General features: G+C 34.2%; 1 protein-coding gene across 3 annotated transcripts in view; it reads right to left on the bottom strand.

Moving 5' to 3' along the window:
* Positions 1–24,370, bottom strand: part of FAT4 (FAT atypical cadherin 4) — a 191,759-nt gene that overhangs the window by 89,929 nt on the left and 77,460 nt on the right. For all 3 annotated transcript variants that reach the window (XM_025386034.1, XM_025386035.1, XM_025386036.1), the window contains exon 2: positions 7,085–7,216. In XM_025386034.1, coding sequence (XP_025241819.1) covers positions 7,085–7,216 — 132 coding nt within the window. The remainder of the gene's footprint in view (positions 1–7,084; positions 7,217–24,370) is intronic.

Genomic DNA, 24,370 nt, shown 5'->3' with positions numbered 1-24,370 from the left:
CTTAAAATTAAGGCCTAAAACTATAGAACTCCTAGAAGAAGCCTGGGCAATTATATCATGTATGTGATCCCCAAAACAAGCAACATAAGCAAAAGTAGACAAGTGAAAGTATATCAAACTAAAGTTTCTCTAAACAGTCAAGAAAATGAAAAGGCAATCTATGGGATGTGAGAAAATATTTGCAAACTGTATATCTGATAAAAGATTAATTTTCAAAATATATAAATAAGTCCTACAACACAATAGCTATAAGTTTGGTAATCCAATCAAAAAATGGCTAAGGTCTTATACAGGTGTTTCTTTATAAAGAATACATAAAAATTGCCAATGAGTACATAAAAAAATACTCAATGCCACTAATCATCAGGGAAATGCAAATCAAAACCACAAAGAGAAATCACCTCACACCTGTTGGAACTTCTATCATAACAAATAAACAAGTGTTGGTTAAGATGTGGAGAAACTGGAACCCTTGTACACTATTGGTGGGAATGCAAAATGATGTAGCTGTTGTGGAAAACAGTATGGGGGTCCTCAAAAAAATAACAAATAGAATCACTGTATGATCCAGCAATCCTTTTTTCACAATGGTCATGATTCAGAAACAAACTAAATAGCCATTAACAAATGAATGGATTTTAAAAGGTGATATAGGTTTAGCATCCCTAATAAAAAAAATCCAAAATCCAAAAGCCCAAAATCCAAACATTTCCAAGTGCCAATATGATGTTCAAAGGAAATATCTGTTGGAACATTTCAGATTTTGACATTTCAGATTAGGGATGCTAAATCAGCATGTATAATGCAACTTCCTAAATAAAAGAAAAAAAAAAAATTTGAGACACTTCTGGTCCCAAGTATTTCAGATAAGAAATACTCAACCTGTATATACATAAAAGGGAATATTATTCAGCTCAAAAAAGAAGGAAATCCTGCCATATGTGACTACATGGATGAGCCTTAAGGATATTACACTAGATAGTCACAGAAGGACAAATACTGCATGATATATATTTATGTATATGAAGTATCTAAAATAGTCAAACACATAGAAGCAAGGAGTAGAATGGTGGTTTCCCAGGGCAGACAGCAGGGAGAAATCACAAGTTTATAAGCCATGGATATACATCTTCACTTATGCAAGAGGAATAATGTCTAGATCTACTGTACAACATTGTGCCTATAGTTAACAATACTGTATTGTACATTTAGAAATCTTTTAAAAAGGCAGATCTCACATTAATGTTCTTATCACAATAAAATAAAAATAAAAGCATATCAAATGAATATAATATTTTGCAGTCTTTCACTATTCATGTGCCTGGCTTACTCACTGCTGAACAGTGTGTTAGAGTGGACAATTTTAATGTAGAACAAAAAAAGGAAGTCAAGTTAAAATGTTAGAGTATAGGTATATTTTTGAGAACCCCAAATGTAACACAACTTTGCCTCAATTCTACAGCCAAGGAACCCCGATATTGTTTTAATTGGAAGCAGTCTTTTAAGGGTATTGATACTGCAGTATGGACTAGTGTAGGGAGAGGCCTGAGAAGGCAGTGTGTGAATACAGTTTGGGCCCAAGAGATTGAGGCTTCACTTCTCCCAAGTTGGTGAAACTGTTCTGTAAAATGAAAGTCTTTGTTCTGTAAAATGAAAACAGGGGTGACTTCCTATGTACTCTCAGGTCTTTGAGCTGAGACCCTCAAAATTCTGAACTAGAGATGGCAGAGAGAAAAATAGAATATTCATAGTGTTTGCTAGATGCTAAATGCCACTTTAAGCACATCAATTCCAGGGCACTAATCAATTTAATTGTTAAAGGCAAACTAACAAGGTAAGCACTATTAGAATGCCCATTTTAAAAGAAATTAAGGGATTGGAATCCTGGCCATCTCACTCCAGAACTTACTCTGAATCATGATTAACTCAGCATAATACATGGGACAAATTAGTAAAATTTGACAGATTATTGAAAATAGAAATAATACTAATAGCTCTCTCATTTGCTCAACATTTCCATATATATTCTCACTTTTTTAACAACCCCATATGCAAAGTAAAAGCAAAAAAGAAAAAAAAAAGTCTTTTGAAATTTCAAGTTACTTTGGGAATTAAGAGAGTACTCTTACTGAGGACATTTCAAGAATAGGACCTGCTTTGATGCAGGATAAATATGAAGTTAAATTTTATTTGCAGTGTATTTAGGGATTAAAGGATAGCTTCATAGAAACGGTTAGCTGGCAATTAGAGATTTTAGAATGAGGTTTAAGAAGAATATCTGAAGGTCATTTTATGTGGGTGTCAGTTGAACCCACAAGAGTTGTTCAGAAATTAAATTAGAAGAGATAGAGATAGGAACACCCTTATTAGTACTGAATAAGGATGGTGAAGGAATGGGAAGAAATAAGAGAAGCAAGGATCAGCAGAGGAAGAAGGAAGAGAGATATTTCTTAACTCTGTATATTACAATCAAAATACTGAGTTAAATTATACCCTGTGCTGATTGAGATAGGATGCTCTGGGGCCATACTTTTGGGGTTGAAACTGTGCTCCATTTATTAGTCATGTGGCACTGGACCACATACTTAACCTCTCCAAGCCCATGTTTCCTCATCTATACACTGGGATGATAATATTACCTGCCAAAAAGGATTGTTTTAGAGGTTAATTTAGTTAATATATATTTTAAAAACCTAGAACCAACCTTGACAAATAGTAAGCACAGGATAAGGATAGTTGTTATTTTATTCTTATTCTTACTATTTTCTTATAAGAGAAACATGATGGCTTAAATGTATTTGATGACTTAGACTTCTGCAAATGAATAATTGGAATCAAAATATAACTAGAGTTGCTATATATCCATGGGAAACTATGGTATTGGATTTCCTATTATATGTTATTATTGACCTTGACACTGAGGTATAAGTAGTGCTGGAATTGTTGACTTCAAAAATGACTCTTTAATTTAATATATTACCTAAAACAAATATACCATTTATTATAATTAACCTCTAAGAATGTATTTATTAAAATATTAAGACTCAGAGCTCTCAGGGAGAATATTAGGAAGAAGGTAAGTTTGGAGCGTATAGGCATGTAAAGCTGACACACTGGGGGATTATGGCATCCACAGTTTCCATACATCTTTTTTCCATCATAGCTTACATACATTTTTTCCTTCATGATCAAACATATAAGGAGATGATTTCTTTTTTTCCTTTTTTTTTTTTTTTTTTTTGATCTCACTCTATCGCCCAGACTGGAGGGCAGTGGCGCGATCTTGGCTCACTGCAAGCGCCGCCTCCTTGGTTCACGCCATTCAAGGAGATGATACCTAACAGTCTAAAGCAAAAATATTCCCTCTATATTTAGTGTTAGTTTGTACTGCATTCTTCAGGCCAGTCTTAACATTTAGTAAAATGAATGCCTCAAAGCACATTTAAATTTAATAATGGACAGCTGAGTCTAAGATATTACCCACATTTACCTTGTATATTCAGGTGTACATTGAATACCTAACATATTTATTGTAATTTTCTGGTTTAACAAAAACATTCCATAAGAATGTGAGACTTCTAATCTGACCACACTCTGTACTATTTATTCTGTTTCACAAGGAATTCCATTATTTTAGTAAAGTGGGTGAGGTATGGAAGTAGCTACATTCAATTCTGACCCACGAAAACAGTAAGTACTTGGAAATTAAGGTAAAGCAAAGACACAAAAACCTATTTAATGCTATTACAAAAATGGTTTGATATTTAGAAATTCCCTGTCTATAAAAGGGCTGTAATAAATAATAATATTCTTAAAATTGTAATAATTTTTCTGAAAAGAGGTAAACACACCAGACTGTGTTGATAAAAAAACAATCTTTTTCATATTCAAAATCAGCTGATGTGGTGAATTCATAATACTAGTGAATGTCTGAAAATGTCTGGCCAAGAGTAATGATTTAATTAGGTCTTTTGAAAAGTCTATTTACTTAATATTCAAAATATGCCATATCAGCAACAAAACAAGAAACAAATATCATGTTCCAGCTGCCGTACAGTGGAAATAATGCTGGTTAAAAATATTCTGCTCTCCTGACGAACCACAGACACAAAAGCACATGGAAGGAATTCTAAAAGTAAACAGCCATAAATTTCAAATACATATTAGAACCTTAAATAGTATTTTCAAAAACATATATGGTACTACGGAGCAAAGTTTGATTTTCCTGGCCCATTACTAGCATAATTCTGTTCGTAAAAGAACAAGAGACAAACAGAGTCGTGTGCTTCTGAAACATGTAAATCTTGATCCAACACGTTTCAAATGGTATCTAAATTAAGTTCAACATGTAAATGTTGTTTTATAAAATTGTAATTCCTTTACCCAGGCTTTATTCTACAGTGCCCTACAAGAGTTCCTATAGCATACTAACACTTATATGTTAGGTAAAGTAATTAATGAAAAGTATGTAAATGATTTTTAAAAGTCTACACAATTAGCTGATGACCTACATAATCTTGAGTCTTACTCAAACTAGATGAAGAAAGAAAACAGAGCCAGGATTTGAAAAGAGAGAAAATATTTTAAATATTTTCTCCAAATTCTGCTAAGAGGTAAGGAGCTGAGAACAAAGTAGAAAATAGAACAAAGGTTTATCTAAAAGCATCAATATTTATTATAAGCAACTAAAAGCAACAACAAAAAGAAAACGGCCCAAAATTCTAAATGACATACGCAGCCATTCTACTTAACATGGAACCAAAGACATGTGAGTTCCTCATGTCAAGAGTTATAGTCAGTCAGTAGTTATTAAAACATTATTAAATTGTTTAAAGGAAAATGCATTTAAGAAGGAACACAGCGTTGTGAGCTTTTTCTTTAAAAAACAACAGTTGTAGTTTTACTAAAATGCCCCCCTTTCCTTTCATGTTGTAGGTGCACCTAGTTACTCCCTTCCATACTTTCTGCCTTTCTACACTCACACACAAACAAATCTAGTTACAAGAATGTGGTGATTTTTATGCCTTCAGGCACAGTCACACCTCATACATATTGTCAGCATCCCTCTCTACCCTTGAATTGCTAACAGCCTTTCCTCCATTTCTCTTGTTTATTCCAACGTTATAGCCTCACACTTTTCTGGCCCTAATTCCCCACTCTGTCTCATCTCAAAAGTACTTCTTATATATCCTAGCTATCATCACTTTACATTCTGTATTTTTCTTAACTAGGATGTCTAAGTAATAACACCTGCATGGTTACTTACATTTTTTTTTTTAAACTTAAAAAGCAAAGCTAAGTAGAAATAAAATAAAAATTCACAAAAACAAGTGCTGGTCTAAATACCTACAGATATAAGGACCTTCCTAGGCTTCCTCTAGTCTCATCATAAATGTAAACATAGCTTAAAAGATGAACTTGAAGGCAATGCAAGTGTGTGCACACATAAACAAACACACACACGGAAGTCAGATGGAGAAAAATAAGAATGCTGGCAGTATTGCATTTATACTAATAACTTACTTGAAATGTTCTTAAAGAGAAAATATTGGGAGGGAAATAAAATTATAACAGTATCAAGAGAATAGTATTAAAAGGGTTGAATGTTGGAATCTCTGAAATAACAATTTCTTAAGAGAGCAGTATGATGATTAAAACAACTAAATTTCCAAATACAATTTTACCTGTTATTCCTGTAACTCCTATTGAATAATCCCACTCTAATTAAAATATTCCATGGAGTCAATAGCCATCCCATTTGAATATCTATTATAATTAACATGATTATTACTTTATTATTGTAAAGTTATTAGAATAAATCACTTCAAATAAATGAGTTTTATTTGCTCTGTTCCTGGGGAGAGTATAACCAACAAAATAGCCATTACAATTTCAATTATTTGATGTCAATTGTCTTCTGCCAATTGCATGAGTTTTTTTGTTATTGCTGCTATTTTCAAATGAGAGTTAATGAAATTTTATGAATTGAAAAATCAAAATGTATATTATCAATGATAAACTTTAAGAGAATGAAATATTTACTGAATTATGGCTAATGATATCACGTATCTATGAATAATAGAAATATTAAGTCAGACAAAACTTTCAAAGCTAGCTAAATATGAAATAAGTGTGAACTTCACATTGTAAAATTGAGTAGAATGTACTAAACATAAAACATCATACCTTTTTTAATAGCAAATTGCAATTACCTAAATGTCTATGCTTTATTTTGTTCATCTGTAATAGTTGGATTTTGGAAAACTTTATAAATGACTAAGTCATTACATTTCTGTACTGGCAGTTAAAATTATTCTATTATTTATTTATTTACATTTTTAAGGTCACAGAAATACATTTATAAAGTGCTTATTTGTATGCCAAGAATCAAGTTTCTGATATTTCTGAGTTTAGATGAGAAGAAGAAAATTAAATTCTCTGTTCTGTGTTGGGCTTGGCTTAAGGGGAAAGAGGTAAGGAGATACTGGTGTCTGGAAAGTTATTCCTCTTTCCTAAACTCCAGAACATTAATTAAACTCCTTACCCAGTAAGAAGAAAATAAGCTATGGAGTTTTTTCATAAGAAAAAATATAAATCACACATTATTTGTTTCCATGCCATTTGAAACATAATTACATAGCTGAACTTAATATATAAATATAGAAAATAGTAATCTAAACTTTAAAATTCTGTAATTTTACGTCATTTGCTTTTAACAATTACAAATAAAATAAAAATCAAACCTTAGCTGCTATAAGATAGCAAAGGGGAATAATAAAGGCATAAAATAGAGATACGTCTTTAGATATTTTTATTATTAAAGAAAAAAATAATTTGGCTAGGAAACCTAAAGTACAAGCAGCAAGTAAGTGAGTTGTGGATTGCTGATCAGAGGAAAATTACCTCTTGATAGTAATCTCTTTTTTAACATTTTATGTTACATTTCAAGAAGTAATGTTCTTTGGAAAGGAGCACACATGCTTAACCTTAATTATTGGGCAATAAAAGTAGTCAACATATCCTAGAAATTTGATAAATCACTGCACTACTAAGTTTCCCAAATTCAGAGACACGCTCGAGCTACCTCATCAGCATCCATGGCTGTCAGCTGCATAATCTTAGAGCCATCGCCAATGTTCTCCTCTACAGTGAGATCCAGCATGTCGGTTGGAAATACTGGTGGATTGTCATTGATATCCTGAAGTGTTATTTCTACCTACAAAGAAAAAGGAAACAATGTGTGAATGACTCCCACGTGTCTGCAAAATACCAATTAAAGTGACTGCCAGGAATTCATGCAATTAAGACTGCCGAAATGAATCAGAACCTTTGCATCTAACATCCAAACAACAGAAACTACTCCTAGGAAAAAACTGTGAAATCTTTACAGGAAAACATAAAGTCGAAATAAAAATTGTCTGTCTTGTTGATAAGTAACTGATTTTAAATAGTGGCCATGGAGTTTATTCTAGAAAAGGTCCACTGGTTAACTGCCATTTTAATCCCAGGATTTGTACATCACTATGGAACTGCCAAGGCTCAGCACTGTCTGTCATTCAACCATTAAATACGGTCTGACACACAGAGGAGGTGGTGTAAAATTTCTTGCCGAAATGTTTACATACTGGCAACTAATGTCTGGGGGAAATAAAGAAGTTCACATGTTGTTTAAGAATCACTCAGAATTTCCCCCTTTAAAGTCCATCCTCAACCTTTAGGGGAAGAAAAATACATCTTTTCTTTGTATTTCCACTCATATCAGCACTTTCTATTTGCAACTAAAGCTAAGCCATCATTTCTTTCAGGTGTCATGTGGATACAGGTTGCAAATATTAACAGCTTTGTTTAAAAGACCCTAGCCAGAATTATTTGTTTCCTCACCTAAGAAAAAATGTTTAGAAGAAAGGATCTGTGAAGTCAAAATAATAACTTCAAACTCTGTATTTTCTGAGTTAGGTGCTAATAGCTCAAGTTCTGGTAAGAAAAGGGGAAAGACAGCTGCTAATAAAACTACAGTCTTCCCAGTTGGATAACAAAATTAAGTCATGGAGAAAAACCCACCCATCCATTTAGCTAGGATATAACCAGGGCCTGTTTTTCATAGGATAAAGTGTCATCTTTTATAGTTATGCTATAAAAACTCCATCAGTGATGAGTGATGAGGATGAATCTGAAGGAAGTGGGGAGAGCAAAATAATTCTGATTTCTCCTTTCCCAGGAAGAATGGAAGCTATGGGAAAGGGAGAGGCAGTAAGTAGGACTGTCATCATTCTCTGAAAAGGAATGAATGGGAAATATACGAGAGCTAGACACATAAATAAATAAGCAATTGATAAAAATAGAAAACCCCAGAAAACAATATATAAAATTAAGTACTAAATAATTGTTATACCTCTAGTTCCACCTTTTAGTAGAAGAGTGGATCATAAAACAAATGGCTCAAATGAGTCCAGAGAATGGTGAAGACAGGCAAGTCTCAGCAGTTAGAAATCTGACACTTGTGATTTTGGCTAGCAACAATTGTAGACACCATTTCCTTTAAGGAAATACCCACAATGACTACAACTGCAGCCTATAAGATGCATTTCCAACTTCCGTGCAGGGATGTAAATATCATGGGTTTTAGAATCAGAGAGACCAGACTTCAAATTCCTGTCTGACACTTATTAGCTGGATGAACTCGGGTACTTAATTTCTCTTAGCCTCAGTACATCCTTTTAAAATTAGTATAATAATAAGTGTCCTAGAGTATTTTATGAAGACTAAACCTTGATGATATAGGTAAAGAAAATGCTTAACACAGTTTCTGGCACAGAGTGAAGTATTCTATAAAATATCAAGATCTTAGTTTTCAACCTATTAGGACAGATCCGGAAGCTTCTTAGAACCAGAAAAAGGCTTTGAGAAAAGGTATTTTAGAAATCAGAATTCTAGTCTCACATACAGTTTCAACTGGTACACACTGAATGTACATTGGGTTTTCATGTGGGAAGAGCTTTGAAATACACACATATACATACACATATATATACACACACACACGTATATACATATATATAATTAATGTTATTCAGGAATTACTAAATATCTTCATTTTATACACTTACATTTTTGTATATATATGCAGAGTCCTTAGAACTAGAAAAACTGACAAATAAAAGGTAACTGAATGCCTCATAATTCAACTCTGAACTTTTAGATTCACAGAATTTTAAAAAATTCTAAATTGTCTTTCATCCGTAATCTTATGACTTTATTGGGAAAGCAACAAGCCACCCTTGTGCGTGCTTGGGGGGTGTGTGTGTGTGTGTGCATGCTTGCGTGTGCATGTGTGATTTTGTAAATGTCTTTGTGAAAAAACGTACGTGTTTGTGTAACTGTGTGTGTGTGTGTAAATGTGTGCTTATAAGTGTGTATGTGCAGGGAAGAACATTAAATTGAGAGTAAGGAGGGTCTAGATTGACACCAATTAAATATGACCATCAAAGGCACATCAGGAAACAGAGTTACACACTAGAAACAAGTTGTGTGTACCTAAAAGATGTCTCATTGTAACTGGTGGGTCCATGAATTTAGCAAGCCCATTCTATATTTTAATAGTTTTAATAAAATAACTAATAAACACACCTGACATTGTTTTAGGTTACATGTGTGTGTATATACATACACACCTACACACACATATAGACATCTAAAAACCTCAGCAGAGCCCTATGACCTAAGAACTAATTATCTCCCATTTGAGAGATGAGTTAATGAAAGTCCAGTGTTAAGGAACTACCTAGTGTCACAGAGCTAATCAGTCAGAAAGTTTTCTTTACTGCTATGCACACCTGTCGCTCTCGTGTGTGTGTTCAAAAAACATAATGAATCATGTTTTTAAAATATATGCTACAGCTATACAAATATATTTTCATAAATGTGTATTTCATTCACATCTGGATCACCTACATAAGAACTAACTAGCTATATGATCATGGGTAAGCTAATTAATCTCTCTCTGTCAAATTTTTTTTTTTAAAACTAGACTAGGTAATCACTACATAGTGCTCTAGAAGTCTTTGATCCCGTATGTGCTGTGAAATTTTGGTCATTTCAGATACGGAAAAGTCTTTCTTTTTGCTTTAGTAGAGATAGTAAATTTAATTAAATATATTGAGTTCAAAAAGACACCTTTTTGAATGAATCTATATAGACCAGTTGTATATACAGATTTAGACCATTTCATCATCATTATATTCTGATACGTGCAAAGTTTATATTTTTAGTAAGAATTCCATAGGTCATTTATTAAATAAAGCAGGCTATCCTCTTTCCCAAAATTAGTGTCATCTTGCCATTCTAAAAGTGAATAACGGCCGGGCACTGTGGCTCATGCCTGTAATCCCAACACTTTGGGAGTCCTAGGCAGGGGAATCACCTGAGGTCAGGACCAGCCTGAGTTCAAGACCAGCCTGGCCAACATGGCAAAACCCCATCACTACTGAACATACAAAAATTAGCCAGGCGTAGTGGCGGCCGCCTGTAGTCCCAGCTACTCAGGAGGCTGAGACAGGAGAATCGCTTGAACCCGGGAGGTAGAGGTTGCAGTGAGCCGAGATGGCGCCACTGCACTCCAGCCTCAGCTGCAGAGTGAGACTCTGTCTTATAAAAGAATAAAAAAGAAAAGTGAATAACTTCATATTCCATTTCTTGAAAATCTAGATATTTTTCCTTAATTGCCCATTCCCTTTTCTCTACTCCACAGTTCCTTAGATATAACTGAAAAGCTTTCAGCATGGCTTGGCAAAGTTCTCTCAGTAGCCTGGGGTTTTAATTATCCAGGAGAGAAGATCTGAACTCATTAGCATAGATAAGTGTTATGCTGCCATTTCTTCACTTATCCAGATCCTTAGTGCCATGGTTCTATCTACCAAGAATTGCAAGGTTCTGAACCCATTTACATGTGATGTGGTCACTAAATATAACATTTATTGATTCAATATTTTAGAATCTGTCACATAACAAGTATGTGTTAGTCACCAAAATATACAAAAGAAAATAAGACATGTCACCAGTCCTTGTAGAAAATAGGTGATGTACTTTAATAGCAATATTTACAAATGCAAGCAGTCATCCCTGGGAAAATACACTGTTGACATCTTGATTCCAGAAGTTTGTCTTCCACACTATAAATATTCTTTAAACTGCCTTACTTCTTGCCATTGGCTGTTACTATTTCTCTTGATGATTCTAAATCCTAACATGTGCTTGGTTCACTCTGAGATCTGACACCAACCATTACTATACCTTCTTTAGATTAAGGTTTGGTGTGATTTATTTTAAAATGTTACATAAAACACAGGAATTGAACATTAGAAGTTTAAAGAAAATATCAGGAAACAATAACTACATTTTTATAATTCTTAAAACCGTTTTATTTCTATACAATTTAGATCACTTTAAATAATGTAGACAGCGGTTATTAGTGGTTTAGTTTAAAATTCCAACATCTTAAAATAGTCTACAATATTATTTCTAAACTAAAAAAGCCTATGTTGTAAAAATTAAAGGACAAACCAAATATCACTACATAATTATGCTTTCAGTGTCAGCATTGCCCCTCCTAGTGTTTTACATTTATCTTTGCATTTGTTTAGACTGGAGGTAAAATAATTTCATTCAAATAAACATTTTGCAAAAACACAAATCACATTTCAAACTCAGAAGTTTCTCTTCATGAGTGGCTACATTTTGAATAAAAACAAAACAAAATCTGGCAATAGCTTTTATAATTGAAGTTCAGAACAACTTAAGGTATCAATTCTGAAAGTTCGTAAAAACTGACCTTTAAAGACGAAAGACTCATGACCCTGTTAAGATAAGGCCCTTTCATGTTTCATGCATGCCTACCAAATGTTGACCTTTGCGCTTAGATATTTGGTCCTTTAAAAATGTGTGTGGTTTCACCTGCTACAATTAGAAGAAATGTACTTGGTAGCTCTGTGTTTGACGTACAATAAATACCTCAGCTGCAGCTAATGGTTGAGCCACAGGTATCATCCACTGCCACTACCGTTGTTACCATTTAGGTAGCTTCACAAGAATGACTTTCTTGACTGAGTCACCTGAGCCCTGAGCACTGAAACTCTGGTAAATGAAATAATTTTATTTAGCGACAAACACATGACTGAGATTAAAGGAGCTAATAACCAATTAGTTCACAAATGGTCTGTCTTTTGGTAATTTAAAATTTAATTTTAAATTAGAAATATGCCTTTAAATATTGTTACCCAATTACTTTATGCCGAAGGAATAAAATCCCTGGTATTCAGCTTGCTGAAGAGTCAAGTGGATATTTTAAAACTAAAAAATATTTCTGTGGGAATAGTGCATAAAATAATATAATATTTTTCCCTTTCATTTTTTCTGTAATATGCAGTCTATCATTTTATTTTGCTCTACATTAAGAATGACATTATACATGGGGATTAATTTTTTAAATGTTTAGGCATACAATTACATAACTAAGGAGCAATCATTACCTAACAATAGCTAATATCAAACCATTATATATTTGTGGATCTAACTATAAAACATGCTATTTCTCTGATTTAAATTGATATTATGAAAGTAGAAGATTATATTCAAGTTAAAGGAAATGACTGAAATAGCAAAGTCCATCATGAGCGTATTCCCCAGTTAATAAACTGATAATTGCATGGTGGTTACCACCTCAACCACAATTCTAAACATATTATTAAACGCATATCCTCTTTGCAACTTAAATCAAATGGTTCTTAATGAATGGGATGAAAAAATCTAAACATATTTTAATTTACAACCTTCCTGCAATCTACATGAAATGGTTCTCAAATAAAGAAGAAAAACAGTATTTTGTTTTCTTTCGGGAGACTGTAGCATTTGTAGTACAGTGAAAGTTCAGAAATTCATTCATTTGCAAGTCAACATATTAATACTTTTTGTAGGAATCTTAAATACCATCAAGTCCATTTCCGTTCCATTTCCGTTATTTTACAGAGAGTCAAAATTAAGGCACTGAAATGTCAAGTGATTTATCTAAGAAAAACAATGTTAGGTTTCCTACTCCAGGGCACTGATTTTTCCAGAGTTGTGGAGAAAGCCAGGGCTGTGGAGCAAGTTGAATCATGTGCCTAAGACACAATGCCTCTGATCTTTGCACAGAGAGAATGATCTTTCATATAGATACGCATTTGATGTCAACAAGAAAATAATTTCTGATGAAAATAATATTTGATGGGCTACTTTAAAAAACATTTTATTCACTTCTTGCCTATTTTTAGGTTATTTTATATTTATATTAAGATAAAATAATCTGTGAGAGTTTGTCTTATCAATGCCACTGGAAAACTATTAGACATTCAGCAGGAAGACAATAGGTATGTATTACAAATAAAGAAACTATAGTTAAATTCTCTGTAAATATCAGTGAAAGTGATTGCTATTAAAATGTATACAAAAAGCTGTTTCTTTTTCTTAAAAGTTGCAACATATAAATACTCATTTTCAGAATGGCTTACATCTAAATAGCTGGCAGGGTAAACAGAAAGTGCACAAACTATAAAATAGTAAGACCTGATGCATCAAGGCAAATGGTGCTTAAGTTTTTGTTTTGTTTAGTGGCAAAAATAATTATTTGCTTTATTGACTTTTTGGATTTGTGGAACTGACACACTCAAAATTAATTGTCTCATGTAATATTGTCACTTAAAGCACATAAATTATGACAAACTTTGCACTAAAAATAATGTTTAGACTTCACAAGGGTCATCTCTAAAGATGTTAAGAAAATTCCATCAAGATTGCTTTTAAATATAAGCAATTAACAGTTTTGTCAGAAATATTTATTTCAATAATAGTATTTTGTAGCTCTGATTTAAGTTTACATATTACAGAAATAGGTAATTGCAAATATCTTCAGGATACTGAAGATCATTTATATTCCTTAAAGTAGAGACTTCTATATTCTGAGATTCCAAGAGCAATAATGTGTCCTGCTCATTCTGACAACTTATCCATGTCTAGCATGTAACTTCTCCTCCAGAGATATTTCTGTTTTTAAGGAAATCCAGGTCATTTTTACATTTTTATTAGAGTCCCATATTCAGCAAATGTAATAACAACATAGACACTCTACTGGCACATAAAGAATGTATTAATCAAAGTTGTCGACTATCACAATGATATTTTAAAGCAATTCAATCCTATTGATTTCCTAGTTTTTGTGTGTCCCACATGCTATCATATATAATTTTTATGTTATGAAATCATATTTTATGATAATTCAATAACTACTCATAATAATGAGTAGTTACTATTTTTTCCTTTTTTAAAAAAACATTTCTTCTAAATAAGAAAAACGGGATACATGTGCAGAATGTGTAGGTTTGTTGCATAGGTATACATGTGCCATTGTGGTTTGCTGCACTGATTGACCCAACCTCTAAGTTCCCTCCCCTCACCTCCCACCGCCCCCAACAAGCCTTGGTGTGTGTTGTTCCCTTCTCTGTGTCCATGTGTTCTCATTGTTCAACTCCCACTTATGAAAGAGAACATGCAGTACATGGTTTTCTGTTCTTGCGTTAGTTTGCTGAGGATGATGGCTTCCAGCTTCACCCATTTCCCTGCAAAGGACATGATCTCATTCCTTTTTATGGCTGCATAGTATTCCATGGTGTATATGTACGACATTTTCTTTGTCTAGTCTACCATTGATGGGCATTTGGGTTGGATCCATTTCTTTGCTATTGTAAATAGAGCTGCAGTAAACATACATGTGCATGTGTCTTTATAGTAGAATGATTTATATTCCTTTGGGTATATACCCAATAATGGGATTGCTGGGTCAAATGGTACTTCTGGTTCTAGATCCTTGAGGAATTGCCATTGTCTTCCATAATGGTCGAACTTATTTACGTTCCCCCCAACAGTGTAAAAGTGTTCTTATTTCTCCACAGCCTCACCAGCATCTATTGTTTCCTGACTTTTTAATAATCACCATTCGGACTGGCATGAGATGGTATCTCAATGCAGTTTTGATTTGCATTTCTCTGATGATCAGTGATGTTGAGCTTTTTTTCATATGTTTGTTGGCCACGTAAATGTCTTCTTTTGAAAAGTGAATCATGACTTTAAAAAACTTCAAAAAAAAAATCTTTAATAGATTTTGTTCAGAATATCTCCCACTTAGGAGATTGGAATAAAAAGGTCCTACACAGTGCCCATCACTGCTTCAAAAGCTGCGACACTAAACACCATGAAAGGCACTACTAAACCTGGAAGAATAACTGAGCTAATTCAAATGTGTATTGCCCTTTATAAGTCATTATGATGTCATCTCAATAACATTTTGCTAAATGATGCCTCAGTTTATGTTGCGTAGGTACTACTGAAATTAAGCCAGGAAAAAGTGTAATCTTACACTCAAAACAATTTTTATTCACCAGAGTGAAACAAGATGCTGGAGGCCTACCATTTACTTTTCTGTATGGAATCTCAAGTGAGGAGTTGAAATTGAAAGCAAATTCACCAAATTGAAACCCACACCAATATCAGTACAACCATCACGCCTCAGCTTTCGCTTCCTTTGGCCCTGAAAAGGAAAACTCCACCTTTCCTGCCTGAGATGAGTGTAGAGTGTGGAATATGAGTTTACCCACAATGCAGTGAGAGGCTCAGTGCTGGGGGACAACTCAGTATGACTGAATCGGGGTGATGTGTGCAAAGGAACACTCTATGACCCGACCTTAAACGTGAGAATCAAGTATAGAGTTAAATTTAGTCATTAGGAACAACAACAAAAAAAAATTCAATGCCTACTTGTACTGTAGGTGATGGGTTTAGGCTCTAAATACTTCCATTTCTTAACAACAATAGAGAGCTGTATTGTCACGAAAGGATGGTGCCAGAGTCTGCATATTCCCTTTAAGTTTGTCCTTCATTTTTTTCCCTATTTTGGGTGACCACTGGGAATTCTACTGCCATAAGTCTGGGTGAAATGTTTCACGACATCCAGAACACTTCATCATGTAGCAGAGCCAAAATCTATTATGGTTTGCAAGTGACTCATATTTCAGTTATGAGAACGCCCTAACAAAGAACGGTTTTCATTTAAATGTTCTAAATGTCAGGAATGTAATGTTTGGACTATGTAGGTATGCAAGGCCTGATCTTACTCCATGAATGATGCTTTCAAGTATTTATTTGTTTATGATGTGTAATCAACTTTGTTCAAACTTGTGGTAACTCTAATAATAGTTTACTATCTCATCTTGATGGTATTACTGAAAGCTTGAAATCGAAATGTTAAAAAAAATGGGAGAAATCAAACTTTGGAGGAAAGACCTACCATCTCATTCTGTGAAAGACTGGCCGGGGCTATGTGGGACTTACTAAGGAAAACTGATAGGACCACTACCACCTGTATGAATGAACCATAACTACTAGAAAACACAAATCTGTTGCAGGCCCAAACTCTACTTAAGTTTCAGAAATTATCATAAAGTAAGTATGTATTTGGTGCCTTTTATTTTTAGAACTAGAAGAAAAAAATAAATAAGCATTATATTTTACTAGAAAATGAGTAAATATTATCATGCATACTAAAGGCAATTTTATTATATTGTTTCACAGGAAACACTTTAGTACAAGAAACATGATACAATGGTAATATTTGATGAAGTAACATACAATATGGGAATTGGAATACTTCTGTTTTTAAGATTATAGGCTATTGAGCATTTTTTGTCATGTAAAAGTTTATACTTTAAATGTAAATAATATTATATCTATTTAGATATCTGAGCATTCATATCACATAAAAGTATCTAAGTATTCTGGAATATTAGGAATGAAGGAAGCATATACATTTTAGATTCTCTAGTTTCATTTTTTAAGCAAAGTAAAATTAATCATAATGAGTTTTAAAACTGAATAGACTTCTCATATAAGCTACATGTATATAACTGTGACCAATTATATTTCTCAAACAAAAGCAATTACATTAATCTGTCACCACTAAAACTCTTCTAACAGTCAGCAGCACATGTTCCTGGGATTTTGATGTATTTCTTACTAGGAAGAAATATGTATGAATAACAGGCAGGCTTGGAGAGTAGCCAGGAGTGACAAGAATGGCTAGAAGTGTGGATAACACATAGTTAACTCCATTCTTAAAACAAAATGCTTTCCATAACTCACTAAATGTGTGGTGACATAATAAAAAGCTAGTTTTGTTGTGCTTTCAATACTGTTCAAATTAGAACCAAATAAGGATTTCTTTTAAGGCACAGGCAACCATGTGTAACCACTTCAATTTTTCCTGAAATCAATACTGCATAATTTCTGCATTTTAACAAATTCTTAAGGACGTTCAAAAGTAAATGCAGGATAAAAGATCAAGTTAAAATATGTGTGGTTGCATAAGAAACTTACAGAAATTTTTATACTACCCTGCAAAACAAACACCCTGCAAAAGCATCCTGTAGTGTATGTTTCAATAGATGTTAATCTGAGTGTGGTAAACACATATCAAAGGGAAATTTTAGTATAAAACAAACAAACAAAAAATGCCACTAAATTTTTTCTTCTCTTTTTTTTTGCCTAATGTATACTGGATACTATGAAATAAAGGCTTCCATTAAAACTATTGAAAAATAAAGAAGTGGTTTGATTTCTATTCAAGGTACAAGCTATGGCAGACTTACTTAATGGTCCCAATACCCCTCCCCATAAACAACTCTGCAGTCCCTCCCACTAAAGGTGGGATTTCTCTCCTTGCCTTTTTGGGGCTCTTTCATACCATTTGCATTGGACAATAGGCTATTTATAAAAATAGCACAAAAAGCAGCTTAAAATACACTTATCCTTTTTTACCTCTGCCATGGTCACTAGAACAATATGTTTCTGCTGGCCCACTACTACCAGAAAGACTACAGATACTGAGTAGAGGAATCTCAGCTGAAAGGTGTTTACACTGAAGCCAAGCTTCCTAGTTGAGGCCAACCTAGAGAAGCCCAATTGCAGTTATCCAACAATGCATGAAGTTAAATGTGAATTTTTGTAGGCCTTTGAGATTTTTATGGCTCTTTATTATGCAACATTATTCTGGCAATAGCTAACAGATACAACAGCCAGAACAATGAATGCATTAACTGGTTATTTTACTTTGTTTTAATGTTATAAATAATTACCGGTCTAACATGAGAGGCACAAAGAAGAATAAAAAGCTAACGTATACTGATCTGTGATATGCCTTGTACTGAGAGTTTTATTTCTCTGAATCTGTTAATACCTTTTCCTACCCTATATAGCTACCCATTCTCACTTACCATGCCATACTGCTATCTGTCAGAAGGTGCAACTCGAAATAAGACATATTAAGTTCTTCCTCCCCCTCCAACAATCCAAAGATTAGAGGAGTGGTGGGAATACATGATCCAAGAGGAACAAATCATAGATTGGGGCGAGTTCATCAGATTGTGTGTTTTTTTTTTTTAATAGAAAATTTAAACAAACAAAAACACAGAGAACACTACAAGAACACAATAATGGCACAAGTACAATAAGAAACAATGCAGCCCCCACAATAACATGGTCTCCATCTTTAGTGGTTTTCTAGAACCCACACGAGACTTGGCTATAGTTCTTTTATGGAATGACTGAAATGTCAAAATAATCCCTCTTCTTCATTTCACCTTTGCATAGTAGTCTTCACCTTTGCAGACATTTCTACTATTTGATGCAAAAGACACTTTTGACTCATAGCTATGCTATTCTATTTCATTTGGTTAATAGTCTATAACAGGGGTCTCCAACCCCTGGGCACAGACTGGTACTGGTTTGTGGCCTGTTAGGAACCAGTCCCAGAGCAGGAGGTGAGGGGCGGACAAGTGAGCATTACTGCCTGAGCTCTGCCTCCTGTCAGATCAGCTGCAGCATTAGATTCTCAAAGAAGGGTGGACTCCATGTGAACTGTGCATGCGAAGGATCTAGGTTGCGTGCTCTTTATGAGAATCTAATGCCTGATGGCCTGAGGTGGAACACTTTCATCCCAAAACCACCCTCCCACCCAGTCTGTGGAAAAATGTCTTTCACCAAATTGGCCCCTGCTGCCAAAAGTTTGGGGACCGCTGGTCTCTAATATTTATATGTCCTTCTATCTTTTAAACAGCTATCTCAAACTATAAAATTAAAGTCTCTTTCTAGAGTCTTGTGTTCTGTTTCTACTTCAAAACAACAACAAATATAATTTCTATGAAACAGCTTTAGCTCACCAATAAACAGTAATGAATACAATTTTTATGTGATATAAAATGTAAAGTGTATGTTCTAAAAAATTCAACTTATCAAAATAAATTTTTTGGAAGTACATTGTTCTTTAATTCTATTTAGAAATCCTATCTTTATAAACTCAGGGCCGGGTGCAGTGGCTCACACCTATAATCCCAGCACTTTGGGAGGCCAAGGCAGGTGGATTACTTGAAGTCAGGAGTTTGAGACCAGCCAGGCCAACATGATGAAACGCCATCTCTACTAAAAATATAAAAATTAGCCAGGCGTGTGCCTGTAATCCCAGTTATTCAGAAGGCTGAAGTAGGAGAATCCCTTGAACCCGGGAGGCGGAGATGGCAGCGAACCAAGACAGTGCCACTGCACTCAAGCCTGGGCAACAGAGTGAGATTGTGCCTCAAAAACAAAACAAAACAAAACAAAACTCAGAAAGCCTGCTTCTTTTCTAAGCTTCAAACAGTGAAACATTTAGATCAGTTTCTAATATAATGTCAAGCGTACAGAAGGCATTTAATGTACGTTTATTCAATGATGTAAAAACCAGTATGTCCATTGCACTAGTACATTTTATTGTTACACACACACATGAAGAAGTGAGTGAACCACCAACTATTACACTTACATTGAGTAATGAAAGTCCGAAGAATTATCCACTGATGACCATCAGAGTTAAAACTAATTAACAGGAGGAAATTTTTTAATATGAAAAATAAAGAAATAAATGACAAAATAAATTTTCTTTAATAAGATGTTTCAGCATAAAAGGCTGTTTTATATTTTACATTGTCAAAACCATAGTACCAACATTTTTAGTGGAATAAGAGTATGACAAAAAGCTGAACGAAAAGCTGAATATATTTTTTTTAAATTAACTTTTGAGAAGTCTGAACAACTATGGAAATGTAGAAAGAAAATAATGTGCAAAATCAGATAAAACATCTGTACACTTATAAAATATTTGAAGTTAGACTCCAGAGTAATGGAAAAAGCCATCAATTATAAATACCGACTACAACTCACCATCTCCATGAAATAATACGGTTTGATGATTTTTTCTAATACTCTTCCTCAACTTATGACTATATAAATATGATTATCTATAATTTCAAAGTATCCTATGACATCAAAGGATACTTTGATTTCAGTTTTCAAATAAAGGTATGTTCTATGGAAAAACACTGGAAAAATAAAACAGACAGCACTTCATCACTCATTCTGCTTTTTCCAAGATAAAGTAAGGCAATTAACTACTTGATGTTATCATTGAAACATGCTTTTAAATATGCACACTAAAATTTAATTTAAGGAATCAATATCTGAATTTTGTGTGAGGATGACCAAGAAGTTTCTAAAATTGGCAGGGCACATTGGCTCATGCCTGTAATCCCAGCACTTTGGGAGGCGGAGGCCGGTAGATCACCTGAGGTCAGGAATTTGAGACCAGTCTGGCCAACATGGTGAAACCTCATCTCTACTAAAAATGTGAAAAATTAGCCAGGGGTGGTGGAGGCAGCCTGTAGTTCCAGCTACTCAGGAGGCTGAGGCAGAAGAATCACTTGAACCTGGGAGGCAGAGGTTGCAGTGAGCGGAGATCATGCCATTGCACTGCAGCCTGGGCATCAAAAGCAAAACTCCGTCTCAAAAAAAAAAAAAAGATGTTTCTAAAATTAGTTATTCAAAGATCAAATATTGTCATTCCTTAGTAAAAATTATTTTGTTACTGAGCAGTGTTAAATTTACTTATTGAAAAGGCATATCAAAAAATCCATTAATGAATCCAACAAACATTCATTGATATCTTACTAGAGCTCAGGCCCTTTGCTTGTTGTTTAGGATACAAAATACCCAGGTGTTCACATTTGCTGTCTAGTAGAAGCACAGTCACATAAACCAAAATTACACTACATGTTTCTGTAAGTAAAAAATTACGGAGAGTCTAAAGGAAAAGTACAAGTGATAAAAGATGGAAAATTTAGACTTCATCACAATTTAAACCTTTTTTGCTTTGAAGGACATTATTAAATGAAAGAAAACCTCACAGAATGGGAGAAAATATTAGCAAATCATATATCTGAAAGGGACTTATATCCAAAATATATAAAGAATACAATTCAATAATAAAAAATAAATAACCCAATTTAAAATGGGCAAATAATTTGAATATACAATCCTCCAAAGAAAATGTGAGAACAGTTAAAAAACACATAAAAAGATGTTAAATTCATTAGTCAACTGGGATATGAAAATTAAAAATACAATAAAATGTCACACATAAAAATGTCTATATTAAAAACAACAGATAATAACAAGTGTCAGTGAGCATATAAAAAAATTGAAACACTCATATGTTGTTGGTGAGAATATAAGATGGTGCAACCACTTTGGAAAATACTTTGGCAGTTCCTCAATATGTTAAATATAGCTATCACAGGACTTGTAATTCCAGTTATAGGAATTCTACCATAGAGAAATGAAACATGTTTGCACAAAAACTTGTACACAAATGTTCAGAGCAGCATTATTTATAATATTCAAAAGGTGAAAACAACCCAAATGTCCATCAGCTGATGCATGACTACACAAAATGTGATATATTCACACAATGGAACCATATTCAGCAGTAAAAAGAAATAAAGTCACATTAGTACAGTTTGTAGTATCCCCCTTATGCTCAATGAAATATGTCAGTCTGATAGGGCAGCGACAATGATAGACTTTTTCATTCTGGTTATTCCAATAATTTCATCACATTTTGCTTAATAAAAAGGATTTCCATGGACTTGTTTTAAAGATCATAATAGGTTTTTTTTTTTTTTTAAATTTAAAGAGGTAACTCTTAAGAGTGGAAATGAGAAGCTGAACTGATTGAGCTTTCAGTCCCTTCTAAATCTGAGTCTAGAATTTCATGATATGGTTTAACATCAGGTACTGGAAAACCATGTTTCGTTGCACTTGTCTTTATCACGCTTCACAGATATTTGCATATTGTTACAAATTAGAGGTCTGTGACATCCCTGTATCGAGCAAGTTTCTATCAGCATCATTTTTCCAGTAGCATGTGCTCCCTTTGTGTCTCTGTGTCACATTTTGGTAATTCTTACAATATGTCAAACTTTTTCATTATTAAGGTGATCTATGATTAGTGATTACTGAGGTTACTATTTTCTTGGGAGAATTACAAGCTGTACCCATATAAGACAGTGAACTGGATGGATAAATGTTGTGTGTGTTCTGAGTCCTCTACTGGCCAGCCATTCTTCCATCTCTCACCTTCTCTTAGGGTCTCCCTGTTCCTTAGAACAACAATATGGAAACAAGGCCTGAAGCACAATATTGAAATAACCCTCCGATGCCCTCTAAGTGTTCATGTGAAAGGAGTAGCTGCACATCTCTTACTTTAAATCAAAAGTATAAATAATTAAGTTTAGTGAAGTAGATACATTGAAAGCCAAGGTAAATCAAAAGCTAGGTCTCTTGTGCCAAATAGCTAGCCAAGTTGTAAATGCAAAGGCAGTGATACTGAAGGAAATTAAAAGTGCTGCTACAGAGAACACACCAAAGATAAGAAAACAAAACAGCCTTATTACTGACATGAAGAAAACTAACCACAACATTCCCTTAAAGCAAAGTCTAATACAGAACAAGACCCTAACTCTGCAATTCTTTGAAGGCTGAAAGAGTTGAGGAAGCTACAGAACAAAAGTTGGAAGCCAGCAGGGCTTGGTTCATAAAGTTTAAGGGAAGAAGGCATCTCCATAACATAAAAGCACAAGGTGAAGCAGCAAATGCTGATATATAAGCTGCAGGAAGTTATCCAGAAGATCTAGCAAAGATAATTGATAAAGGTGACTTCATTAAAAAACAGATTTTCAACATAGACGAACAGCCTTCTCCTGGAAGATGCCACATGAGACAGTCATAGCTATAGAGGAGAAATCAACATCTGGTTTCAAAGCTTCAAAGGACAGGCTGAGTCTCTTGTCAGGGACTAGTGCAGTTGGTGACTTTAAACTGAAGCCAATGATCTTTCACCATTCTGAAAATCCTGAAGCCCCTCAGAAGTAGGCTATGTCTACTCTACCTGCTCCCTACCAATGGAACAACAAAGCCTGGATGACAGAAAATGTTTACAGCATGATTTACTGAATATCTTAAGCCCACTGTTGACAAGTACTGCTCAGTGAAAAATATTCTTTTCAAAATATTATTGCTCATTGACAATCTACCTGGTCATCCAAGGAGCTCTGAAAAAGATGTACAAAGAGATTCATGTTTACATGCCTGGTAACACAGCATACATTCTGCAGCCAATGGATCAAGGAATAATCTAAACTCTCAAGTCTTATGATTGAAGAAATACATCTTGTAAGGCTACAGCTGCCATAGATAATGATTTCTCTGATGAATCTGGGCAAAGTAACTGAAAACTTGGCAAGAATTCACCATTCTAGAGGCCATTAAAGACATTTGTGATCCATGGGAGGAGGTAAAAATATCAACATCAACAGGAGTTTGGAAGAAGTTTCCAACTCTCAAGGATGACTTCGAGGGGTTCAAAACTTCAGTGCTGAAAGTACCCACGGATGTGTTAGACATAGCAAGAAAACTAGAATTTGAAGTAGAGCCGAAAGATGTGACTGAATTTCCACAATCACAAGATAAAACTAGAACAGATGAGGATTTGCTTCTTATGGATTTGCAAAGAAAGTAGTTTCTTGAGATGGAACCTATTCCTGGTGAAGATGCTGTGAATACTGTTGAAATAACAACAAAATATTTAGAACATTAAATCAACTTAGTTGATAAAAGAGTGGCAGGGTTTAAGAGGACTGACTCCAGTTTGGAATGACATTCTACTATGTGTAAAATGTTATCAAACAGCATTGAATACTAGAGAAATATTTCATGACAGTCAGACTCAATCAAAGCAGCAAACTTCATTGTTGCCTTACTTCACAAAATTGCCACAGCCACCACAACCTTCAGCAATCACCGCCCTGATCAGTCAGCAGCCATCAACACTAAGATAGGATCCTCCACCAAGAAAAAGATAACAACT

Source organism: Theropithecus gelada, chromosome 5 (genome assembly GCF_003255815.1).
Source record: "Theropithecus gelada isolate Dixy chromosome 5, Tgel_1.0, whole genome shotgun sequence".
NCBI classification, from domain to species: Eukaryota; Metazoa; Chordata; class Mammalia; order Primates; family Cercopithecidae; genus Theropithecus; species Theropithecus gelada.
Note: the sequence above shows the minus strand (reverse complement) of the source record. Positions and strands in the feature narration are given on the sequence as shown.